The following is a 17830-nucleotide window of genomic DNA, read 5'->3' as shown; positions in this document are numbered from 1 at the left end:
GAAGTTGTACTTTTTCCTTTTATTTGATTTTTATTTTTTGTCATAACATAATTATGAGTTTCATTAAATCATTAAGCAAATTGGGTCCCTTTTATAATTTGCTGTATGTAAACAGGTGTCGTTCAATTGAGTTTATGACAGATGAGTTCATCGCATTCGTTTAAATTTGATCAGGTTAATGATTTATTTATCAAGCAAATAATATAATGATAGTTAAATTTAAACCGTTACAACTAACATAATTTGTAATTACTTGCTTTAATCTAAAATATTTTCCCGTGATTAGTATATCTATAGTTAGGAAAAATACGTTAATATTCACAAGTGGTCACTAGTTCTACTTTAATTTGGAATGATTTCAATAATTAAGTTAATTAATTTCACTTATTAGCCTTGTGATATCTTGTAGTATATGTTTATGTTGCTAACTAATAATGGGTCCATAAATATTTTCTCGTGACCAAATCTTTCGGCATTACACTTTTTCTAAATGAAAATTATTTTCGTTTCTTTTTAGAATATGATAACCTATCGTTAATTCATCAATAAATAAAACTGTTCTTTCTGTTATTTAGCTATGAAATATTTTTTCGTTTTGAAAATTTATCCAAAAATTACACTTCTTCGAAGTCTAAGTTAAGCTATATGTTCGGTTGAATTTAATACGTAATTTATATTTAGAGAATTAAAATTTTAAATTTATAAAATTATAATTTTTGACTCCACCTCTGTAAATGAGCATTGTTTGCCTATTACTATTAGTAATGCTTCTGAAATCATTGCTTGTTATGCATGCAAGGGACTATAATTATTTCTTTTACTTTAATCATACTTAATAATTTCCATTTAATTAAGGTTCTTACTGTCAAATAAACATTATTGTCTCCTACTATCAAGAAAGTGAAAAGTAATTAAAACCTCAATTCTCATGAGTACACATGGCTTTCTTGTTAGGTTAAATTAAAATAGACATTATTTTAACCTAACACTTCCTTTTCTTAATTTTTGTTTTTTTAAGTTATGATAATTGTCCATAATTTATTCATTTTGTCAAATAAAATGGGGTTGTGGGGGAATTTTTGTTTCAGATTAATTTACTCCTAACGAAAGGTCTCGATTTTAAATTTTCTTGATTCGAAATTTGTTAGTGTTTCTTACATGTAATGCATTTGATAGCCAAGAATGTTGAACAACACTTTAATAAATACGTAATTATCTTTGAAAGGACAAGAAAATAATTTGTTGTTTGAATAGCAACAATATTTATATTCCTTACTATATAAATACTAAAATGAAGCAATACAACAACAATACTCTCATAAGAGTATGGATTCTAAACAAGAAGAAAATTATTAAAATAAATTCAACCCAACCATAGAAAAACAAATATATATATATATGAAAAAATAAAACTCAATAATAACTTCAAGAAGTGAGAGGTTGTTGTCTTCCATTTTGTCCATCATGAAGTTTGTTATTTGATTTTCTAGGCTTCCTTTTAAGTACAATTATCCAAGTAATTGCTTCTAAAATAAGAGCAATTCCTCCAATAATTGATAGGAAAATAATATAAGCCAATTTCCATTTGCTTTGTGGTTGTAAAATTTCAAGACCTTTAAATACATTAATGATACCTAGAACAAGTACACCATATCCAACTCCATGATGATACATATTCCAATAAAATCTGTATTTGTGTTCCTTCTTTGGCCTCAGAAATATTGCAAACACCTACATTTTCATAATTTTGGAGGAAAAAATAAAAATAAATTAGCATCAATTTTGCAGAATACAAACATCTAAGCACATGACGATATATGACCTAACAAGTGAACGAAAAGTATGTAAGATCATGATTATATATGAATCCAATAAAGCTAGGTAATTTTTTCTCATTTGTTTAAACGTGAACAAACACAATTAGGTGTTGGTGTAATAGTTGGCTATATACACCTTTTTAATTTGTAATTTTCTTACACTATATATATATATCATGGTACTTTTCCTGTTCCTTTTTTAAACTTCCTAGCAACTCTGATATTTTTTTATATATCTTGCGAGTTGAAAACACAATTAAGATTGGAGGTGGATGATATTAACGAACTTATTAGCAACTTACTTTTAAGATTATTATGATATATTCGGGAGTTTTGTGACTTGACTGACGATATATATAGCGTAAACGTCGAAAAAGAATCATTGGGGATTTAGGAAAATACCTGTAGAGTTGCAAGACAAAACAAGGCAATACCAAAATCTCTATGAGAATTGTAAATAATTCCTTTGGATTGGCTTCCAAGTTTTAGACCAGTGGCCCAACCAGAAACTCCAATAATATAAGATGATATTTGACAAGTCACATGAACATAAAACCATATTGGATCCAAAAATGTTCTTAGATACCTTGCGATCATAATACCAATTGGAAATAAAATTCCCCAACTCACAACATTTAAAATTCCATGAATCTGTTCCACCAAAAATCATATATTAGAAGAAAAAAATATATATTCAAAAAAATGAAATAGGTATTCATTTGTCAAAAACATTTTTCTATTTGATACCTCGCTGATGATGAGAAGCAACATGTATATCTGATAAAACGGATTATCTTAAAATAAAGGGTATTAACTGAAAAAACTTACATTTCTATTCTTGACCATAGTATCCTCAAGACCATTATTAACATTTTTTCCTTTCATCAAATCAAGTTTTCCTTTTGAATTCAAATTTTCAATTTGAAAATCATGAATTCCTGGAAATGTCCCATTTAACACTAAACTTCCAACTTGCCATACTTGATTCAACTCTTTCATTCCTTTAGGTAATTCAACACTAGCAAAAATTACCATCAGCTCATTACTATACATTGCTTGCATATTCGAAACGCGATACTCAAGTTCCCCTTCCACGATAGACTTATACGAGTTCAACTTGAAGGTTTTCACAACTATAGTATCGTTGAGATTTTTAAACGCGATCAACGATTGTGTACCAATCATTCCCGTCCCATTTGGATTGATTCCCCATGAAATCCATCCATTAGGCTTAGTAGGAGTAGCTGCAAATGCTAAATTTAAAGAAGAAATTTTTGGATTGTAAGTCCAATGAAGGTAACAATTCAAATGTGGCAAGTCATTGCAATGTTCATACAATTTGTTGCTGGTGAACTTTTGTGTTGTACATGACATGGAACATGAAAATTGAGGATTCAAAAGTAAGAACATAAAATATAGGACTATAACACAACATGATTCATATAATCCCATGTCTAATGTTCTTGAAATATTTGGAATCTTGAAATTTCAATTTTATTTTGGGAAAATGATAAGAACTAGTGGTAACCAACTACTACTTGTGAGAGATATAGTGTTGAGGTGGAATAAGTTAAAGAGACATAAAGGCATTTTGTAGCCTTATATGTAGTAGCAAATGGGATTTTGGAGTGTGACACTTATAAATCGGTATTCGTATATGTTGTTTATATCAAATTTGGTAAACTTATACTAGTGGAGTGATTTGACGAGATGTGAATGCATAGTAATTAACCATCGTGAAGTATCAAAAGTGTATATACAGAGCTATGTGACATACATTTATTAATTTTACGTGAACGAGGCTGAGTAGACATGATTAAATTTTTTTTTTTCTTTTTGTCTTTTTTTCTTGCTTTAAGAAATGAAAGGTAAAATTGGATTTTTAAGTTATGAGTAGCATTTATATTACTATCCCGTTTTATTATTCTTTTCAAGTATTTAGGTATTTAATATTATCATTTCTCTTCACCCGATAACTTTTTTTCTTTTATTTTCCAATTGTTGACATAATAATAAGATTCCCATGCTATGTAAAGTAACATGATTTCTTGTCTCAAAATTGGACCACAATAACAGGTCCCCCATCTACCCACTCCCACTAACATATCCTTCCAAAGAAAATGGAATTGAGAAAGAAAGGAAATAGTCAACTTGTTTGTTGTATTTTTTTAAAAAAGAAAATCGTTCGATGATCGATATCTATATTAAAGTTTGGTGATCAACATCTACATTAAGATCCAATTAATTTGAATTGTGTAATATAAGATCCCGTTAATAAGAAAAGTGTTGTCCCACTCACATGTTTTCTTTCATTCCCACTCCTATGCACAGAATCCCAAAATATCTGATTAAAAATAGAAAACTCACCGATATAAATCTCTGATGATATGTTGTTTGTCATAGAATATATAGAGCTTGAAATAAGATAATAAGCAGATAGATTTAGGGTATTAATATTCCATTGTTGATAGAATATTCACTAAAATAGATTTAACAGTGCAACTGTCAATATCTTTTTTCTTTTCTCTAAAATAAACCAGCATATATATTGTTCCTAGTTCAACAAAATGTCCTCCCTACAACTACAACTACATCTCAATTCCAAACAAGTAACGTGTTGTCTCTGACATAATGATCTCTAATTAACAAATTTTTATGAGAAAAATCTAAATCATATTTCAAACTTCTAGTAAGATAATCAAACAACACTTTAGAAATCTCGGAAACTCATTTTTGGGTCTTGTTGTTTGTTGCTGCCCCGTCCTCTTCCGCGATAACCTCCTCTTCCTCTTCCTCTACCTCTTCCTCTCCTGCCATGCCTAGAAAACGATCTTCCATGTTTCATTTCCACAAGTGAATGCAGCAGCTCGTCGCAAAGAATACAACCCTTATGGAGTGTAGCTCCATCTTTCAAGGGCGTTGTTTTCTTGTTGAAATCGACTTCTATGATAGTGGAATCACATTCAGGACACTTCTCTTGAGTTGTAGAAATCCGATGAGCTCCTTCGGGCAAGGATACAAGACAATTGCACGTGTTGCAGTAGAGCCTCCATTTTGGAGCGCTGACAGGATCAAGAACAAGTGTACCACTGCATTCTGGACAGGCACAAACGCCTTGTGCGATCACAGAATGTGGACATGTGGTGTGAGGACAGAGGAAGCAAGGCATTCCGACTCCCTTTCCCAACTTGGTTGAATCACCAGTTTTAGGAGCGCCAAAAAATGTATCTATGCCTTCAAACGGGGGACAGTTGAAGCAATAAGGACAGAGAGGGAACGACTTGCCTTCGGGACCAGGCATGCTACATAGCAACAGCTCGAAATTATCAAGGGGGCAAGTAAGCTCCTTGTATAGCTGAAAAAAAGTTAAAGTTCAACGTTTAGTTGGAAAATTGGGTGATCATACAATAAGGTGCTAATCGAAAGAGAAATTACCAACTTCTCAAGCTGCAACATAAAAGGGCATATATAGTAGTTCTTTCCGTTCTAATTCATAAGGGTTGGAAGTAACTTTATAACAATAAAACACTTACCTTGACTGTACCCTTCTGAGGTACATAATAGACTTCCTCACAGGTACCACAGTACAGTCGAGCTGGTTGAGTAGATATGTATTTCATATATCGCAAGCATTTGCCACATTTACTGAGGAGACGTCCAGAGTCTGAAAGTGGAGAAAATTGGGCTTCAAATAGTGCGTCCATGTTATCAATCTACATGAAGCCAGACACGAGATTCAGTGAGTAATAAGCATTAGATAATACAAGTTAAAGAATTTATGGGCCAAAAATGAGAGAAAGGTGGGATAAAGTGCAGAACATGCTTCAGAACTTTTTTGCCCTCCAATTCTTAGCTAGGTTCTAGTGTCAATAACAGTAATTATCCCGAATTTTTGTTTAGACTAAAGTTTTACTTTTCCAGGCTGCTTTGGACTTTTTCCTTAAGCCGAGGATCTATCTGATGTAGGGTAAGGTCTCCGTACACTCTATCCTCCCCAGATCCTATTTTGCGGGACTACATTGGGTATGTTGTAGTTGTTTCTTATACCAAAAACACTCATTTCTAAGGATCGGTCTGATATTATTTTATGTCCAGTAGCTTTTCAGGAAAAACAATAATGGAGACCAGCAGGGCAGATCCACAACTGCAAGGTGATGTTTGCATGACTAGTTCTTAAGAGATGTATTTGGAAGCTCATGATTAAGTTTTTATCAGTGAGCATCAGCATGTTACAGATTCAGTAAAGATAAAAAGCATAATCAGTCGTCTATTTGTGAACATCGGCTTGTTTCTAGTTTGGAAAGAAAGAAAGCAGCAAAGCGCTATCTACCATCGCGTAAGAGCTTAATATCTTATACCTGCTTAACAAAATAACTGAACTTCCTTCTGAATTGTTCTAGTACATGCTGCACAACCATTGAATGATCTGCTTGACCTTTAGCTACCAAAGTGATCTGGTGCTCAATGAAACTTCGTATGTCAGGCAAACAGAGATCAGAATCTATGCATTGATACCCTCTTATCAAGCTGATACCCAGGGGAGTTGGAGCCAATCGCCGCCCAGCTTGTACCTGCAATTTGATTCAGCCAAACTCAGAAGTCTAATTTCTAGTAGAAGATTGTTTCACGTCAAAAGAACCACAACACAAAGCAATAGAGAGGACAATCTACAGCAGCTAGAATTGGAAATCAATGCATATAGCAAAACCTGGACATAATTGCGTTCGCATATGTTGTTAATATGCACAGAGATTGACGCATCTGTTCCAATACCATGTTTCTCCATCAAAGAGATCAGCTCACTTTCGCTGAGATAACCCGGAGGCGAAGTGTCCCCCTACAAGTTACAAAGAAGAACTAAGTGAAGTAAAAAGACTTATGCGAATAGTAATGAATATAGAATACCAGTAGCACCAACAAATAATACGATAAACGAAGCAAAGGAGACATCAGGCAATAATGAAACTGATGTATAAGAAAGTAAGAGAAAAAAAGTACAGATACCACTGATATAGGAAACTAGACTGCATGACTACCTACTAACCTTTTATCCTAATCCTCGACCTCCATATGTTTCTATATAGGGTCATATACTCAGTAAGCTGCGGGTGTTTCAAGTCATTTCATAGCAAAGAAAGAACAAAGTGTCAGGTAAAATGATGGATAATGAGGATTCATATAGACAACCCCAACTAACTTGAGATTGAGGTGTAGTTGTACCCTAAATCAAAAGAATTAACTAATGGACCAATAAATACTACTGAAGTGCAAAGACTAGCAATTTAATCCAGAGCTGAAGAACAAATGAGAAGTTCAATTGAACAGATTATGTGATACCTCATCTAGTTCAACTTTAGAAACCTCGATTTTCTCTCCTACAGCAAACTCAGGAAGATTCTTCTCACTAATAGCCAGCCATGGCATAATAGAGGTGAATCCTTTGACTGTGGCAAGCTGCCCAACGCACTGAAATTGCTCTCCTCCACTTTCAAATTCAACTTTTATCCTGAGAAAATACCCAATTTACATGACTTAAACTTCTCAGTCAGAAACTAAGATTCTTCAAAGACAAGTAGATTAATAGTGCCTAGATTTGAACTTGTTATAGTCCTCTATACTTGGCACGTACTGTGCTAGTTACAAGAAAGAAAAAACACTAAAAGCAGGATCTGAATTGGATCTATAATGTGAATACATAAAAGAGCTGTTTGACATGTTCTAGGAAGAAATCAGTATTAGAGTTATCCAAGTAGTTGGTTAGTTTAAAAGATATGCAAATAAGCTCAAAGCAAGAGGAGTTACTAAGACGTTAATCACGAAATAAAGCTCAACCTTCTATATTTGCAATCTGGAGAGAGAGTTCCCAAAAAATGCTGGCAGATGTACTGGTACAACTTCCATGCATCATTCCCCAAACTATCCTCACTAGCAGAACGCATCGGAGTTATCGGAGGATGATCGCCTGCATCAGTTCCTGCCCGTGGCTTAATATAATTATCAGTTAAAAGCTTTTGCGCATAAGCACCAAATACAGGATTATGCACCAACGCCCCTAGTGTTCCTTTGAAGTCAAAAGAAGAAGGATATGCTGTGCTTTCTGTACGTGGATAGCTGAAGGAACGGAAAAGAAAAAATAAGCCAAAAAGAAAAGGTATGATCTGTAAAATGCATTGGAAATTTCAGGAAGTACAATTTTTCATAATGTCAAACTCATACATGAACTTACATGCAAAGTCCTACAAGAATTCACTGAAAGGGAATTGAAAATTTTGAATTTCCAGTTAAGAATTTGAACAATTTTGTTGTAAAAATCAAACATCAATGAGCACTCCCCAACTTGGAATCTCAAAATCCTTGTCTCTCTTTTAAGAAATCTATCCATTACCTTCACTATGGCCTAAAACAAAATAAGCTGTCCTTTCATCCAAATGTGCTTGTCATACTTGTTCAATGTGATCCTTTTTTTAGCATACAATAATGCAAGTTAATTTTTTTATAGATAAAGCTTTTGATCGTATAAAATCAGTGTATCCTGTCTGTTAATTTTTAATTCTCTCTAAACAAGGATTGCATCCCTTGGTGAGTTTGAATGAATTTTATCTTACCAATCAAACATCAACCTAACCTTAGCCTAACATTTGAGAAGGTAGAGAGGTTGTATCCAGAACAGTGGGGAAAAAAAGGTAGGTGCAACAAGCAGAAACAAAAACAAGATAATAAGATACCGACGCTAAAGAAATAACAGGTAGCGATAGAAATCTAAAAATAAGGAAAACAATTAAGAATAATACTAAGATGAGAACATAGCTATTTTCATCAGTTCCATGGGTACACTTGTGATGCAGCAAAGATACTATATACTTTTAGTGCAGTGTGGAAGTTTAAACTGACATTTAGTGCATTACGGAACTCAATCACACAGTACTAGTATAACATAAGCGAAGTTTACTGAGCAAGCAATCTCATATGCATATTTTCTAGTATTCAGAAGAAGAAAAATAGCACATGTTTTTAAAACTTTCTTAAGCAAAAAAAATTGAGTGAAAATATTAAATACAGAAGTGCGATATGTGAGAGAAGAACACTATAGTCGAAGAACAGAGGAAAACCTGATAAAACCTTGAGTATACAGACGCTCAGCCAATTGCATAGTTAACTGGGGACCAAAGCCCAGTGCACTTGAAGCTACCTGAAAATTTTGAAAATCAGAACCAGAAGATTTGATCCAAAGTAAGCGGAAAGAAAATACATTTATATCATTAAAGAACAAGTAAAGTCTCAAGGATTCAGATCTATGGACTTCTGAGTATGAGGTATTAGAAAGATAACAAAATATTGACCCATATATATGAAAATACAAAAGATGGAACTTCATTTCTTCAACACACAAAGGGCATCTAGTTACTTGAAAGTCTAAAGCAGAGATGAATGCAACATCAAGAACAATGACTCCATGCAGAAACAGTTTAAGATGACACATGCTCTAGAATTGTATTAAAAGAAAAATTTCAACTTTCACGTGGGTGTTACATGTTAATCAGACAAATTAATATTTCCTTCTTAGTAGTGCATAGATGATAAATTAGCAGGAAGTGATTGAGATACTACTTAAGATATGAGTTTTGACAGGTCAACACTCATAAAAACATTAAATATGACAAATGGGCACTTGCAATCCACAACCTTGCCACATTGGCTTCTTTCTGCAATTTTATTTCTAGCATTTTAAGAAATATGGAATCACAATATCTAAAAAATAATCTCTTTGATTTCAGTAAGCCACTATGTAGCTAATGATAGCGGGTGAGATAACACGTGGCCGGTGCCAAATGTGGAAGGAACAAATAAAAGTTACCACTTGCTTTTCACTTTCAGGAAAGCAAAAACAGCTATAACCAGTGTGGAATCATGTTAATGCCTCCTACCTTATAAATAGTGTGCATTAATGATACCTCCGCACCCATGTCGGATCCTTCAAAAATGCATTACTTTTGGAAAGATCCGAGCAGCATAGAATAAAATACATCAATAATAAAAATAGGTAGCAAGCCTATATTACCAACCTTCAGAAGATTTACTGTGTTTAGACCAGAAGGACGAGCTTTGGATTCCAGTTTTTCAGATACACGAACAACTTTCATAATCCTATCCTCTATTATTCTGTTCCGAAACATTGCAGAAACCTATCAATTGAAAAACTATTAGCAACAAAGGCATGAACTCGATATTTTGGGACAAACCTCTTGAAAGGTCAAACTAGGAGGAACTCACATCAGCATCAAACAACCTGCTACGTTCCCATTCTAACTTGAGTTCATACCCCTTGTACATAATGTACGGATGCAGCATCCAAAACTTTTCTGGCTTGAACATAGTAATTTGCAGGAAACGATCCACACAGAACCCAAGCGTAGGAGTTTGACATGGCCCATAGCTGAAATTATAAGTACGAGTGTGTTCCATTTAGACTTGTGATAATTTGATAATATAAGTAACAAGTAATTTGTAGGAGTACACGAAGTATTGACCCGTAAAAGTGATTATCTCTTGATGGTTGATGTTATTACGAAAGGTGAAACTCACAGAGACTTGTGGCTATATTATATCAAGTCATAACTCATACAAACAAAGATTTATTTTAATAGAATGTATCCACCATTAGACATGATTCAAGTACAATTGAAGACTACACAGAGAGTGCAAACATTAGCAGGAAAAAAAGAAGAAAAACAAAAGCCAGACAAACATGCTTTTCCAAATAATCAACAAATAAACCAAAAAATATGATGTGAGAGTTCTTCTGTGACACATGGCAGAAAGCATGTCATTTGAAATTAAACTCTGCCAGAACAACGTCTGCAAGGACATAACACGTTTAAGACAGCACAAAGTAGAAGAAGCAGCAGCTATAACGATAGGAAGAGAATTTATGAATGTCATTATTGTCAGACAATTTCTCCAAACGACACATAAGAAGTTCAGTTTAAAAAAATAAAGGTATTGTGAGATAGGCAAACTGAAAAGAGTGGAGAGAACCAACGAGATAACCCTTGCATCAAGATTGCCATATTTCCCATTGAAATAACTAGTCTGGAAACGTGTAAATGCAACTCCAACTTTCAAATCAATCTCTTGCCGTGCATCTACAGACAATGCCTCATCTCTGTTGGGTTCAGCTAGGCTATTCATTGCCTTCAGAATATCTTTTTCAGTAACAGAAGAGAATCGAGCACGGTAAATTCTTCTACCGTCGCTTGTGTGAAATCCAGTGCACTCTATAACTGAACCAATAAGATAAAGCAAGAATAAAGAATTATGACCTAGAAATATTCCAAAAAGCAGAACAAAAGCAACCAAACAAAGGTTCAAAAAGTGGGTGATTTGAAGTTCTGTCAAATGATGTTGATGCAGTTCATCAATTTGTCTATAAATAGACATACACACTCATTGTAGAATATGTGGTTTTATATGCTGATTAAATCCTGAATTTATTTTGACCCTTTCAGGGCCTCATGTTAGCTCCTTTTATCTGTCAATTCAGGGTATAAATCTTTTATATTTTTTCACTTTGAGATAGTTTGATTCAAAAATCTAGGTTCAGATCTCAAATCAATAGATTCATTGATTTGTAGAGAAGACATTCTGAAATAGGTGGGAGCTTTATAAATCACATGTTGATGCTTCCAAAACAGTGAAATCAACCACTAAAAAATAAAATGTCATTTCATAGGAGTGACGTCAACGGGATCACGCATGATCCCTTGAGCTTCTGTACTTTTTCCTACTGTCTTATGATTTCTTCAATCCAAACAAAAATTCTAGAATTCCAAAATTTCTTTAGATTGATCATCCATTGTTGTCCCACCCCTTTAACCTTCCATAGTAAAGATGCTGCGAGAACTCTCATTCTAAGGTACTACTTAAAAAACACCACCAAGAAACAGAATTTTATTATCATTGTTTTTAACTTCTCTTATTCTTATTTTATCAACAAAAAATCTTAAGTACTTGAAACCAACACCAAAACATTAAATGCTCTCCATGTGGCATGGAGCTTGACACATTTATCCAAGCCTATTCATCGAAGACCATTGTAACAAGTCTTTGCCTGCAAATAATAATGTCACAATCAAAAAGTACCTTCAAAGCATATATTTTCTCCTTCACGATCACAGTCCAACCATAGCACCAAATGTGTACAACCACGAGCTTCCTGGCTTAGATGCCTACAAATATGAGCCTTGTATACGAAGGTCTGTCAGAATTTGCTATTGAAACAAAAGAACAAATAAATAAATAGATCATTGTAATATCTGATATAAACAAAAGTAGATAGCTCAAAAGTATAAGATGAGGCTTATATGCTTGAAACAAATGCAACCCAGCTGCATAAAGATGGTCTTGCCAAAAGTACGATAAAAGCTATTCAAATGGAAAAATCTCTGGTAACTTTAGTAAACAGGAACAAGCAGAAATATTACCTTGGGGTTTGTTTCCTTCTTAAGTATCGGTGCCTGGAAAAGATCTGAAGGATTTGTAGTTGTCCAATCTTGAAAAGCTGCTGGAAAATCTACGCTAGATTATCAGACACGGAAAATTCAGATTGTATACTAGAACAAACCAATAAGTTATGGGATTAAATATAAAGAAAGCAATCGCTGGAAGCTCAAGCAATATTCTTACTATATCACAACATCAAGGACCAAAAAAGGTTTTCAAACATATACCTCAATGAAGGTCTTACTGATTTATGGGGAAGCTAAAGGAAAGGTTTGTAGTATTCAAAGATAACAAAGTGATTCAACTTTTCAAAAGAAAAAGATGGAAGTAATCTAACTCCCGCCTCAGATAAAGCCAGAACAAGAAAGAATCTCACTTGGAAGAATCCTAGGATAAGGCTCCATATGGTTCCTTTTATTTAGTAAGTCATGTGTACTTCGTCTTTTGGTGTATTCCCAATGCTAAATAAATTTCTTATTCACATTTAGAAAAATTAACATGTTACACATGGGTTGCAGCTCACACAACTGTAAGTAAGAAAGTAAGCCACAGGCAACATAATACCGACCAGGCTGCGCAATATGTAGTCAAACGGACGAATTGCTAGCACTCTATTCTTCATGGGTCTATATTTCTATTTAACTCCTACTGAGGAGGCGTTTGGGAGTGGCATCAAGAAAAGAAATAACTAAGCATTTGCTATCCTTAGATATCAGCTCATGCATAGGATAGCACATCCTAACGGAATCAATTTTCAAAAAGATTCATCAGTTTTACATTCTACCTATCTCAAAAGAAGGTACAGGCTTTCGTTCCGATTAAATAGACCAAAGAGTCAATTGCCAATTTAACTTAGTCCCATCAAAAAGCAGCCTCATACATATTTTTGAGTTGGAGCAGGAGCTCAAAGGGAATGAAGAGAACTAATATCAAACTAGAGAAATAGAAACGAAGTCACCAAAACATTGACGGAGAACACAATAATATAGATGTTAACAAACATATTTAACCACAGGAACTAACTGAAAAAAGAACACGTGAAAATTAGTTCTTGTTATAATCTGGGATAACAGGAAACCTGAAAACATGACCAATCACTGAAGTCACTTTATAATGTGCACGTGATCCAAGAAACATCGCATCGAACTCATGGACTTCTGTACTACCTCTTCGTGTTGACATCTGGGGCAAATATATAACAAAATTGCATGAACACTCAAAGTCTATGAAATAAAGAAGCAAGATAATAAAGCTGCTGGTGTAAAGCTAGAAGAAATTAAAGATGCATCTATGTCGAGAGTATTAAGAGCACATCAAAGGCACTGAGGATAACCAACTAGTAGATCATCAATTACCTAAAAGGTACTGTTCAACACATTTACATGAAGAACAAAAATCTCAAGAAGCATATCCCCCAGATCGGTGCTTCCCAAAGAGAATAATGACATCAAAATAAGGGAGGAATCTAGTGAACTGAAAGCTGAAACCATTACAAGAAAGTGCAGAAAATAAATCTGCTTCGTGCATTAAAATAGAGCTCAATCACACTAGACAATTGAAATTTGTTGATACTCCAAAAAACATTTAAAGAAACTATAATCTATTAGTTGCTCAGCATGACTCCTGCCACAACTCAAGCAACTGCATTAGTTTTGGTTGTCAAAGTAGAATGTGAGCCATGCACCATTACCATTTCTTACTTTAATCATGATTAATCTTTCTCTAATAAACATTGTAGTTGATACCTGAGGAAACCATTAAATTCAATTTTCAAATCATTTCATTTTGAAACTTTTGAGCCAATGATGCAAACTCAATTTATCGAATCTGAAATTTCAGAAAATATACACCCTATCATTGAAATACTGAAGTCTCTCTTATAGCATATATTGAAAAACCCAGAGGAGAAGACTGGCAAAAATCTAGCAGTAGCTTCCTCTTGAAATGTTGTCTTTCACTTAAGTGAAATAATCAATCGAAGTGTATAGTCTTCCAGTCGGTCTTAAATTGAATCAAATGTAAAACTAAAAACTAAACTATGAGGCCGACTGGTTGGAATGTTTTTTTTCCCTTTCTAAGCATCCAGGAAACAACTACACCTCAAGTTCGGTACTATTCTTACACCGCATTCAATATGGGATACCAATCTCGGGTAAAACAAACAAATGACATAAGCACCTTTCTCCATAGTTCTTTAAAAAGACCAACTTTAAATTGTTTTATATTTTACCCTGTAGATCCTATTTTTAATCCCATGAACAAAATATCTACTCTAAAAACATATATCCATTAAATAATTCCATCATTAATAATCCCCATGCCATATAACTCGCATTATAATCCTGGTATAACTAGTTTGCAAACTAAACATCCCCTAAAGTTTCTTCCTTGCATAGCTAGTCATGCATTTCCTTTCTTTCAAATTAACAATCCCATATTCAGCATATCAACAACTATGACTATCAAACTAAGGGCGGAGCGAAGTAGGGCCCAGAACAAAGAATTACACTTAACCCCCTTTCATTTTCTTCATATTTTGAACCCCTCCATGAAAATCTTAGCTCAGACACTATATCCAAAAACTTAAAAGCATATAAGAAGTGATAAAAAAAACAGTTGTTTACAAATAAAAATTCACATCAGAAGCAGACTGAACCAGAAGGGGGAAAAAGCAAGATTTTGCAGACCCAGAAAGAAAGAATCATACTTGAGCACCAGATAGTACTGAGGCAATCGATAAAGCAATGCTAGGCTTCTCTGCTACCTGCAAATTCCCCAAAATACTTAATCAATTACCATTAACGAACCTAAAAAAAAAAAAAAAAATTGAGCTTTTGATGAATTTATGAGTACAAATTAAGCAAAGGGCTGATAATTTCTCTTACCATGAAAACTTTTGGAGCCATTTTTGCTGAAAATTTCTACAATTTTGGAGCTTAACGCCTGACCTGTGCGCCAAAGGGTCCTTTAATACTTAAGTTTTAGAGATTACCTCGAGTTATTATTAATGTGTATTTTGAAATTTATATGTAAAGATATTTATAATTCATTTGATTAAATTTTAAAAAATCAAATCAATTATATTAAAATAATGATATTTATGAGAAGATTAGTGAAAGAGATTTCTCTTTATCTGGTGAGTTTTTCCTAATTTATCCTTTATTATGATTAAAATGCTTAATAATAAAATTTAATCTAAAGTCTTTAAATCTTAAATAACATGTATAATTCATTTAAATATATGTAATTGAGCAAATAGAAGGGATATGTAATAAAGATAGAGTCAAATCTCTAAAATTTGGTAAATGAATCTCCTTATTTTATAAACTTTTTTTAAATATTACTTAATATTTAATTTTAATAGACAATAATGGTAATAGTACTATAATAAAAAAGATCTTAACTAAATAGTTATTCCTTTATCTTTCTTTCTTTTTGCTTTTCGGCTTTAAAGATATTATTTATTTTTTTTTTGTTGTTTCAATTTGAAAATTCACCCTAGAATTTGAAAAGAAAAATGTATCGTGATGACATTATTATTAATTAAGGCTATCTAAATTAGTAATTTTTATACAAATCTGTAATATTTATCTTAAGAAAAATACAGGGACATTGAGGATATTGAAATTAATAGTTTTTGTAAGGTCAATATTTTTCGTAAATTTTTTTACCTCGAAATTTTGAATTGTATCGATGATCAAAAAGAATCTTTCGAAGAAGTAAACTTTGATAAAATATTCTAGCAAATATTTTCTATTGCAATTAATCACCATTTTTGTCTTTTCATAAAGTTAATTATATGTAACGAACCAATTTGTTCACTTTGCTTTTTTAATTCATTCAAAGCTTTCAATTTTAGTAGAGATAATATTTTCAGTGGATGTATTATCATTATTTAATTATTTATTTAAGAAAAATTATTGGAATATTATGTATAAGACTTTAAATTACATTATATTAACATATTCATTTTTATTTATTACAACATTATGTTTTTAATTACAACAATGTACTAAATACTACACGTTTCTACATATTTTTTCTAGCTATTTTCTTGCGTTAGGGTGTGGGACCCATAATTTATGGTGTATTTTTTTTTCGATTTTCAATTATTATAGCTATTTTTATTGAATACGTTTCATATATGTAAGATATTTTTTCTCTCTTCAAGAAAGTAAAATCATTAATTTAGTTTTATCAATTTCACTATTAGTTTGTAGGAGCAAGAAGTTATACAATCATATTTTTCCTTTGGATAAATTTGACGGTTTTTGAGATAAAATTATATTTTTCTTTTGGATAAATTTGAAGATTTTTGAGATAATATTTAGTACGATTTTAAAAAATAAGAAAGTATTAGTTATTTGATCGATAACAATAAAATTTTTCTATAATAAAATAAAATAAAATATTTTCCTAAACTATATATTTACTACTCTATATAAACTGATATTATAGTTGTATAAATAAAGATAGCCAAATAAAAATCATCCTATTAATTTTTTATTGTTATTTTTTTCTAGAGATACTATTACACTATGTAGAAATCATCACATTGATTTATTTATTTTTTTGCTATTTTTATATTCTTTATGTTTATTATTTGTATATTTTAGTTTGACTAAAAAAAGATGTAAATCATTTAATTATTATCAACTTATGGAGTGAATGTCACTAAAAAACTCTAAAAATTAGTTATGCATTAAATTTATATATTATTATTTGTTATAAAAGATTAAGGTCTAACGATTATATTGCAAAACACATCTTCATTTATATGATAATAATATTATTCATAACTTATAACTTATCATATGAAGTCTATATTTTTATACATATATATGTTTCTCGATTTTCGTAGGATCACTAGCATACATATAAAATAAATATGAGAAGAGGGCATTGTGGGTTATATGGTCATAATATTTTGAAATTATTGTAATAATTAGTTGACTGACTTTTTAAGAATATGAACATTAATTATATCTTTTCATGTTATAAAAATCATTATTCTTCGTTAAAGTTAATTGATACATAGAAGTTCAAAAGCACTACTCACAATTTAATTGTAACCCCTACTTATTTACATTAAAAATATATTATTATATTTAACAAACCCAATATATATAATCTATTCTTTAGAAGTATATTTATTTATCTCTTTTTCTTTCTTTTTTTTTTACTTTGAAAAATAGTATATTTATGTTTATTTATTTTAGAATCATATAAATTACAAGAAATTCTTTCAGTTCTAAACAAGATAATTACATGTAAAAGAAAATCATTTTTTTATTGAACCAAATTACACATCTATACATTTGTAGGAAGGTATAATATAATTATTTTATATTCTTTTTATTTTAGAAGAGACTCTTTAAAATATTTTAAAATTTCAACTAAAATTATTAAGTATACGTAAAAATATATTTTTTATATGTATAATATATCTTCTATTCAAATAATATTATAATTTTTTTTTAAATTGTGTGAAGCGCGAATAAATTCATTAGTAA

General features: G+C 31.9%; 2 protein-coding genes across 3 annotated transcripts; both read right to left on the bottom strand.

Annotated features, from left to right (window-relative positions):
• Nucleotides 1-1238: 1238 nt before the first annotated feature.
• On the bottom strand, nucleotides 1239-3476 carry LOC101267742 (cytochrome b561 and DOMON domain-containing protein At3g25290). Its single transcript, XM_004247973.5, has 3 exons — nucleotides 2646-3476; nucleotides 2220-2468; nucleotides 1239-1731 (listed from the first exon to the last, which is right to left on the bottom strand). The coding sequence occupies exons 1-3, from the start codon at nucleotides 3267-3269 to the stop codon at nucleotides 1426-1428; spliced, it is 1179 nt and encodes a 392-aa protein (XP_004248021.1). The 5' UTR covers nucleotides 3270-3476; the 3' UTR covers nucleotides 1239-1425.
• A 782-nt stretch (nucleotides 3477-4258) lies between these two features.
• LOC101268032 (DNA topoisomerase 3-beta) lies at nucleotides 4259-15351 on the bottom strand. 2 transcript variants are annotated; one of them, XM_004247974.5, is made up of 15 exons: nucleotides 15203-15351; nucleotides 15025-15081; nucleotides 13396-13499; nucleotides 12299-12392; nucleotides 11958-12057; nucleotides 10858-11098; nucleotides 10089-10251; nucleotides 9881-10000; nucleotides 8927-9006; nucleotides 7650-7928; nucleotides 7155-7323; nucleotides 6526-6654; nucleotides 6176-6388; nucleotides 5351-5530; nucleotides 4259-5172 (listed from the first exon to the last, which is right to left on the bottom strand). In XM_004247974.5, exons 1-15 carry the CDS (start codon nucleotides 15221-15223, stop codon nucleotides 4528-4530), a joined length of 2595 nt encoding a protein of 864 aa, XP_004248022.1. In that variant the 5' UTR covers nucleotides 15224-15351; the 3' UTR covers nucleotides 4259-4527. The 2 variants fall into 2 exon arrangements, with proteins under 2 accessions (XP_004248022.1, XP_010326952.1); XM_010328650.4 differs by having other exon boundaries at nucleotides 12299-12387; nucleotides 15203-15330.
• Nucleotides 15352-17830: the final 2479 nt, after the last annotated feature.

The sequence above is a fragment of the Solanum lycopersicum genome, chromosome 9 (genome assembly GCF_036512215.1).
Source record: "Solanum lycopersicum chromosome 9, SLM_r2.1".
Lineage (NCBI taxonomy): Eukaryota > Viridiplantae > Streptophyta > Magnoliopsida > Solanales > Solanaceae > Solanum > Solanum lycopersicum.
Note: the sequence above shows the minus strand (reverse complement) of the source record. Positions and strands in the feature narration are given on the sequence as shown.